We start from the raw sequence: 8,263 nt of genomic DNA, 5'->3' as shown, positions 1-8,263 counted from the left end.
ACGGCGACACCCACTGGCCGCACGGCCGGCGTCGCCACACGCTCTGGCCACCCTGCCGAGGCGCACACTAGTGCACACGCGCGGCTGGGAGTGGTGTAACGTGACGGTACGCGAGTGGTCAGCCCGCGAACGCCGACCTCTGGCCGACACTCTGCGGCGCCTCATGCATTTGGCCTGTGAGCCGGACGCTCACGCGCGAGCAGACGCGCCCTTCAGCGGAGCCCGAGCATTGGGACACGAGACGCGCCCAGTCTCGCTCAGCTCTGCCCGCTTCAAGTGCCAGTGTGCGATCTCTGCGCTGCCCCCCCCCCCCCCCCTCCCCCCTCCCCCCCCCCCCACACACGATAAATCCTGGCTCAGCGTGCACTACTCCTCATGCAGGTGCTGCTCCGCCTCGATCCACCAGTTTCTGACGGTGTCCGCGGCGCGGCGCCACAGTCGCAACCGCGTGCCGCCATACAGCGCGCACACGACGATGAAGAGCCAGGCGGCCACCAGGTACCAATCGAGCCGCTGCTCCGGCACGGACGGCAGCGGACCGCCGAAGTCGGCCGACGTTACGTTCAGCAGCACGGCCGCCGACAGCTGCGTCTGCGCGCGCACGAAGTCGGCCAGCAGCTGCAGCGTCGGCTCCGACTGGTTGAAGCGCGCCTGCGGCCGCCCGTTGTGGAAGAGGATCACGGTCGGCACGGCGATGATGCCGAACCGCGTGTTCAAGCTGTGAAGCCAAGACACGGTCAGCAGAGAGCGGCGCCGCTGCCATGATGCTGGCGACTGGAAGGATATGTCGCACTGGGAAATGATTATTTCACTGGGCCAACCAGCTCGACCTAACTAACGTTTTAGAGCGATTGCACGGTCGCACGACGGTTGTGACCAGCGTTAAAAGAAGCGGATGGCCCATCTTTCACCGCGTTGAGTTAAAATGGCGGTGCAACAGCGAGTCGCAGGCACTTCTTAACTTCGGAACGGACCTATATGTATGTGGCGCAGCCTTAGAGAGTCGTCTGACCTCGGCGGATTGAGCCGGTGCCGTCACCATCTGCCCTGATCTCAGCTGTTCGTCACTCTGACCCCAGCCCGCGCCAACGAGTGGCCCAGTCTTGTGTGCCCGCTGCCCCGGCCTGACTGAACCCCCTGCATCGCAAAGCTATACCAACCTGCCGTTTCCGGGGACGACCTGCCCCCCCCCCCCCCCAAACACACACAAGCATGACGCTCATTGGTGTTTGCTTTGAAACGTCAGATCAGCGCTGATAATCCCTTTCCACGTGTGACACACCCGGACAGCGCCCATGTCGTTCTGTCGCTACGCGGAGGGTGTCTATCCAGGCCTTCCGCCTGCAGCCGTGCGCCAGGATCTGAGCCGGCTTCACACACCACCCCTCCGACGCCTACCCTGCCTGCCCCTAAAAGGGTTGCACAGCCGCACCCAGATGCTACCCGCCCCTCCCTACAACGCTACCACTACCGCTCGCCCTCAACCGTCGCCCACCTGCCATTCTCCAGCGCGTCCACGGCCATGACGGGTAGGTCGGGGAAGGCGCGCGGCATGGCGTTGACGTGCGGCGCGGCCGCCGCCGAGAACGGACACGTGCTACCATAGAAGAGCACCAGCAGGCAGCGGGCGGGCGTGCTGCGCGAGCGTACCGACGTGTCCTGCACCAGCTCGTCAGACAGCGTCGCGGCGCTCACCATCTGCCGACGACGGGCGCCCGGGCAGGGTCAGTGGCTTGCCTGCGCGCTGTTTAACATAGTTCAGCCGCACACACAGCGCCTCTTTAACAACAGCGGATTAACAACACACACAACAGCACCTCTTAACGACAACAGCACCTCTCTTCTGCAACAGCGGATTCAGGACGCCGTCTGGAGGAGGGGGGGGGGGGGGCAGCCGGCTTGGCAGAAACAGAGCAAATGTCTTTATTGCAACAAAACAAAAAGCGCATTGGGATTCCTTGCATTTTACCTCAAGGGCCTTTCCAAGATAAATGTTCCTCGGTAAAAGTTTCTTAGACCTCTGCACAGTCTAAAAACGCGTCATTTTTGCCCACATTTGGCCACATAAGGAACCATGGTCCTGCTGCCCCTCTCTCCCTTCCTCGGATCTACCCTTGGACAAACAGCCACCGATATATTTAGTCGAACTCTAAATTCTAAACGTGCGTTTTCACGGTTATTTCATTCGAGCAACTAGCTCACCAGCCCGCAGCACAACGCTCCCCTGATACCAGTGCTATAGCAAAAACGCCCACCGACAACAGTGCGACCGCATTGCTTTTCTGCCAAAGCGTATTCACCACATTAGTGTAACGGAACAAAATTTCTGCTTCAAAACCTTATGCCCGTCATTACCCTAACAGCATAGACCCCCCACAGCCGCACATAGACACACACAGCATTACTTCTCCTACAAAAAATCATACTTTCGCATAGCACTTATATCTCGCATACGATTTTGCAGTACAAATATAGTCACGTATAAGTATAGTCTGTGTAAGTTTGTGCAATGCAAGTAATGACGCGTGCCTAATGTAGCACCCCTGTCGGCAGGAGTGTTTGCCGTAACACTCACGTCGTGGCAGCTGGCACACCCTAGCCCGCGGCCTGCGCAGAACACACCTGAACTGTCAGCTCCTCCTGAGTTCTGTTCAGCGGCATACAGTTGCATACTTTGGAGGTGGAGTTGGTCGTGGAGTTGTCAGAGACGCTTTCTCCCACATCTACGCCTAAGATAGCCGTCGCGTTCTGCAACAGGCGCCATAGCGATACATCTCACTTTATTCTTTGTCGGCAAAAACGCGAACAAAGGCATCGTCCACCTGAAGCTCATTAGTTCAGCATATACGGTGTGTTGTAAAAGACGTTGGTCTCTGGACTATGGACTGATCAGCGTGGTATTAGCACACGCCTGGATGGCCGCGTTAACGCGGCGCGCTCAGATGACGGGGAAGGGGGGGGGGGGGGGAATTTGACCAACTCATATATCAAACAACTGATAGAGCAAGGAACATCAAAGGACACCAACACTGGCGCGAACATTCCAAGGAAAGGGAAAAAGAAGAAAACGGCGCTCAATTCGCTCAATCAGTTTCATGTTCCATTAAAATGCGTCTTAACTGACAATGCTTAATCCTTGCCGACACCTATACGCGCAACATGCAGGCGTATCGATGCAGCCATCTGTCAGGGCGACGCCACCCATGTTGATTAATTACACCAAAGACGGCACTTAACGACTGCTCGGGTGCCTACCGCCGGGCTGCCAGCAGGCACTCGTAGCTGCGCATCACCATGCGGAGGAGTCGTGGCTTGGCAGCACCTTTGAACGACAGCACCCTTGACACGACTCCCTCACCCCGCGTCCAGGCCAGCCGCGCCCGTCTCCACGGACGAGTAGGCGTCACCCCTAGCTCGTCCGTGTGAGCCGCACTCACCCGCCTTCGGTCCGGGTCAACCTCGTCCTCCTCCGCGGAAGAGCCGACGGACGAGCCGGGCGCGTCCCCCCCTGGGCCGGCCGGCTCGGCCATGTCGTCGCCGGCCTTGCTGTGCAGCCACACGGACTCGGGCGTGTACTCGTCCGTCAGAGACGAGTCTCGCTGGCAGCGGCGTGAGACGCGCGGCGTGAACATAACGTTGGATGGTCACACGGACACACACACACACACGCACACACACACCACACACACACACCCAAACACACACACACATACACACACGCACAACGTGTGTTTGCGCACGCACGCACGCACGCACGCACGCACGCACGCACGCACGCACGCACGCACGCACGCACGCACGCACGCACGCACGCACGCACGCACGCACGCACGCACGCACGCACGCACGCACGCACGCACGCACGCACGCACGCACGCACGCACGCACGCACGCACGCACGCACGCACGCACGCACGCACGCACGCACGCACGCACGCACGCACGCACGCACGCACGCACGCACGCACGCACGCACGCACGCACGCACGCACGCACGCACGCACGCACGCACGCACGCACGCACGCACGCACGCACGCACGCACGCACGCACGCACGCACGCACGCACGCACGCACGCACGCACGCACGCACGCACGCACGCACGCACGCACGCACGCACGCACGCACGCACGCACACACACACACACACACACACACACACACACACACACACACACACACACACACACACACACACCCACACACCACACACACACACACACACTAGTTCACACTTGATTCAACATGGATTTTCTGTTTTAATCTGAGTTTCTCAAGTCTGCACTGCCAGGCAGCGCGCAACAGGCATGCTACCGATACGAACCAGACTGGTCATGCAAGGCAACATGGTGTCAATTACATCGGCATACTGGCACACTGTACAGACGCCGAGTCGACGATACGTCTTTGGTGAGGGTGCTAACGGCGCCAACGACGTAACGATGCCAATGTACGTCAGTCCAACACTGGTGTCGGGCACAGCGCGTCACAGGGGGCGTATTCTGACCTTTAACAGAGATACATGTCTGGTATATGCAGATGACAGAAGTCGTGTAAAGTCCAGGCCGTAAAAGACATGCCGCAAAATTTGAGCACTGATGAAAGCAGCGTCCCAAAGTACAGGCGACTGTCAATTGCCGCAAGCATCGCAAACTTACAACAAAGTAATTGGGAGGACATTGTGCATAATTGAGATGCTACTGAGTTGTACGTGGCCACATGCGGTGCCATACCGACGCCAACGCATTGTGCATAATTGAGATGCTACTGAGTTGTACGTGGCCACATGCGGTGCCATACCGACGCCAACGCATTATGCACCATTGAGATGCACAATGCGTTGGTGTCGGTATGGCACCGCATGTAGCCACATACAACTCGGTAGCATCTCAATGACTCAGATCATCATGTCATCATGGTGATCATCTTTGTTGGTGGTCATGCAAAGGTAACATAGTGTCAGATCTTAATCATCTTTGCAGCCATCTGTCAGGGCGACGCCACCCATGTTGATTAATTACACCAAAGACAGCACTTGTGGACTGTTCGGGTGCCTACCGCCGGGCTGCCAGCAGACACTCGTGGCTGCGCATCATGACGCGGAGGAGTCGAGGCTCGGCCGAACGACAGCACTTTTGACACGACTCCCTCACCCCGCGTCCAGGCCAGCCCCGTCCGCCTCCACGGACGAGTAGGCGCCACCCCTAGCTCGTCCATGTGAGTCGCACTCACCCGCCTTCGGTCCGGGCCAACCTCGTCCTCCTCCGCGGAAGAGCCGACGGACGAGTCGGGCGCGTCCCCCCCTGGGCCGGCCGGCTCGGCCATGTCGTCGCCGGCCTTGCTGTGCAGCCACACGGACTCGGGCGTGTACTCGTCCGTCAGAGACGAGTCTCGCTGGCAGCGGCGTGAGACGCGCGGCGTGAGCAGAACGTTGGATGGTCACGTACACGCACGCACGCACGCACGCACGCACGCACGCACGCACGTACGCACGCACCCACACCCACCCCCACCCCCACACCCACACCCACACACCACACCCACACCCACACCCACACCCACACCCACACCCACACCCACACCCACACCCACACCCACACCCACACCCACACCCACACCCACACACACACACACAAACTTGTTCACACTTGATTCAACATGGATTTTCTTTTTTTTAATCTGAGTTGGTCAAGTCTATTCTGCTAGGCAGCACACAGCACGCATGCTACTGATACGACCCAGGACTGGTCATGCAAAGACAACATGGTGTCATCTTTGTTGGTGATCACGTGGTGACATACTGACATTAACGCATTGCGTCAGTATGGCACCATTGAGGAGGCCCACAGAGCCACCTATAGCATCGTCAAAGAGCTTTGTATCAGTACAGAGCCATTGAAGAGCCCCTATAAGAGCCACATGCAGCACTGTCGATTGAAACGGCTGTATGACAATAGCACCTTGTGTGGTGAAGAAAGCGGAAATCACAAGTAAAAGATATCCATTTGATGACCGAAGCATGTGGCACAGTACCGCACAAGTAATGTGTCCCAGTGATCCTGAGCATTAAACAGTCAAAAATGTGAAGTGATATTCACTTAATATTGCTAAGATGTGAGACAATATTATGTTGACAATAGCAGTGCTAATGGCACCAAAAGCACTGCCCCTTCAACACAACAGCAAGGCAGGATCACTTGTAATGACTAAATCTGTTTGCCTGTCATGTTCATTCATCTCTTGAGTTCATGGACCACACAGGCATAAAATATTCTTATCAGCAGTGATATCTGTATCAAACTCTGAAATCAAACAGTAAATGTTTGCCATTGTGTTCTTCTTTTCCAAAAACACTGCATATTTTTATGACATTTATCCCAATAAACCCAAGTTTTTCTGTTTCACAACCACTGCTACACTTACTTGCATTCTCTCCAGAATCTGCCGAAGAGTTGGAGGCTCAGGGGTGTTATTCTCTCCTGATATTGCATCATGAAAAGCTGGGACAGACTCTTCATCTGCCTCCATGTGTTTGGCAGGGGTCTCAGTTTCTTCCCAGCTGTCCTGGGCTGATCCAGTCACTAGCAGCACTGAAATAAAGGCAATTGCTTAAACAACTAATTTAGGCTGTAATCATCTAACCATACATAAGACAATGATCTTTCTAAAGAGAACAAGGGGTAATCTTGGGGCTGGCATATCGGAAAGAACAGGCATGATATTCATTGACATTGAAATTCCATTCAACATAAGGCTATCAACTGGCTCATAAGGGGAAACAAGATAATTCAATTGGTTCTACCAAAGACACCTTAGTTGGCAAAATGAGATGTTGCAGCACACATGATTGCCAGAGCATGAATTTATATGGTGGTCAAATTCCCAGGGTATTGCAAAAAAGCAGCACCTGTCTTCTATTGGTAATGCCAAAATGAATCAGTCAAGAACCATGCTATCAGTCAGGAAAGAGACACTCATATTACTCCAGTATAACCAGCCCTCCACCCCAGATTCCTTGACTTCAAACATCAAACAACAGAAAACATAACACAAGCCAAAACATGAAGCAAATACAAACAAATGCAAGACCAGAACAATCACAAAATGCATTAGATCCAAGTTTAGATGTAAGTATGATATAATCATTTCCATCTTACTGAGCATCTAAGTATTTCAAACATTCACAAAAACCACACCTGCATGCTCCCACAGTGACTTAGATACAATAGGCAGCAGGTTCCTACAATGTCAGAGAGCAAGAAATAGCTGTGAATCACAGAATTGCCCACTTCCCATCCCTTGGGAAAATCAACAATTGCTGTCAACAAAGAAGAAATATTGAATTACAAGGTCTCCTTAAACATGAACTGCTTGAGCACTTAATGTACAATCCACAATTTGATATGCTGGCTATTACTGAGTTTAGTAGACATGAGTATTTTGGTGGACAGTTGCACCTTTGATAAGTAGTGTACCCCATGCACAATGCAGATAATGCCATGAGAGGGGTGTAATTTTCTCTATGGTAAGGTTTAAGGATGCTCCACGCCCCAATACTTGAAGACAATGGGCCAATCCATGAAGCAGCCAGCTAGCTTGCATGTTTCCACAACATGATTTGTTATTTTCAGCTGCCCAGTCCCCTCCCAGCTCATGTTGCAAAACTACACTTATGTCCCTCATGAGCATCCCTACACCTCCTACACTTACCAAAGGCTAACAGATGTATGATGGGAGGACAGTGCATCGTTAAAAGGAGGAAGCAAGAATATTAAAGCGCTATACGAGAAGCCTTCAATTCCTGCATTACGTAATTCTTGACATGCCTGCCCAAGGCAGCGTCATTTGAACCGCAATAACTCTGCGGGCGCCTTACGCAAAATGTTTGTAATTACCACGTCCGATCACCAAAAGTTGTCCACGCACAACTACTAAACGCGGCCGGCGGACCGATTTTATGGCTAGACGTCATAGGCTATGCACATCAAAACTCTTGATCTTTTTATTGAATCGGTAGCGCATTATTTGTCTGAAATTTACCTGCCATATTACCCAAAACCTCTAAGCTTATATTTTCCCTTTGCGTGACGTCGCCGTGATGCGAAAAAAATTACCGGCTTCCTTACACGCTGAACGACGCGGCTGCTGCGATCGTGGTGCGATTTCCTGCGTGTTTGCTTGTTTTATTCGGGCAAGACGATGGACTACCTTGCGACTGAAATTCCAACTAAAGTAAGGTAGGTTGTTGGGTGCAGCTTAGCTA

At 54.0% G+C, this 8,263-nt stretch overlaps 1 protein-coding gene across 2 annotated transcripts; it reads right to left on the bottom strand.

The window, feature by feature from the left end:
* Nucleotides 1-344: 344 nt before the first annotated feature.
* LOC119111034 (thioredoxin domain-containing protein 15-like) lies at nucleotides 345-7,956 on the bottom strand. 2 transcript variants are annotated; one of them, XM_037234859.1, is made up of 7 exons: nucleotides 7,711-7,956; nucleotides 6,424-6,590; nucleotides 5,233-5,394; nucleotides 3,438-3,599; nucleotides 2,623-2,748; nucleotides 1,496-1,698; nucleotides 345-718 (listed from the first exon to the last, which is right to left on the bottom strand). In XM_037234859.1, exons 1-7 carry the CDS (start codon nucleotides 7,745-7,747, stop codon nucleotides 367-369), a joined length of 1,209 nt encoding a protein of 402 aa, XP_037090754.1. In that variant the 5' UTR covers nucleotides 7,748-7,956; the 3' UTR covers nucleotides 345-366. The 2 variants fall into 2 exon arrangements, with proteins under 2 accessions (XP_037090754.1, XP_037090755.1); XM_037234860.1 differs by lacking the exon at nucleotides 3,438-3,599.
* Between the last annotated feature and the right edge of the window lie 307 nt (nucleotides 7,957-8,263).

This window comes from Pollicipes pollicipes, unplaced genomic scaffold (genome assembly GCF_011947565.3).
Source record: "Pollicipes pollicipes isolate AB1234 unplaced genomic scaffold, Ppol_2.1 Scaffold_7258;HRSCAF=8750_pilon_pilon_pilon, whole genome shotgun sequence".
NCBI lineage: Eukaryota > Metazoa > Arthropoda > Thecostraca > Pollicipedomorpha > Pollicipedidae > Pollicipes > Pollicipes pollicipes.
Note: the sequence above shows the minus strand (reverse complement) of the source record. Positions and strands in the feature narration are given on the sequence as shown.

Bases quoted from the DNA above. Each gene is read 5' to 3' on its own strand.
- LOC119111034 (XM_037234859.1), bottom strand. From the start codon at position 7,747: ATGCACTGTCCTCCCATCATACATCTGTTAGCCTTTG. The intron at 1,699-2,622 runs GTGTGTTCTGCG...CGTCGTCGGCAG, and splicing joins AGGAGGAGCTGACAGTTCAG to ATGGTGAGCGCCGCGACGCT. The intron at 719-1,495 runs GTGGGCGACGGT...TTGGCTTCACAG, and splicing joins GACGCGCTGGAGAATGGCAG to CTTGAACACGCGGTTCGGCA.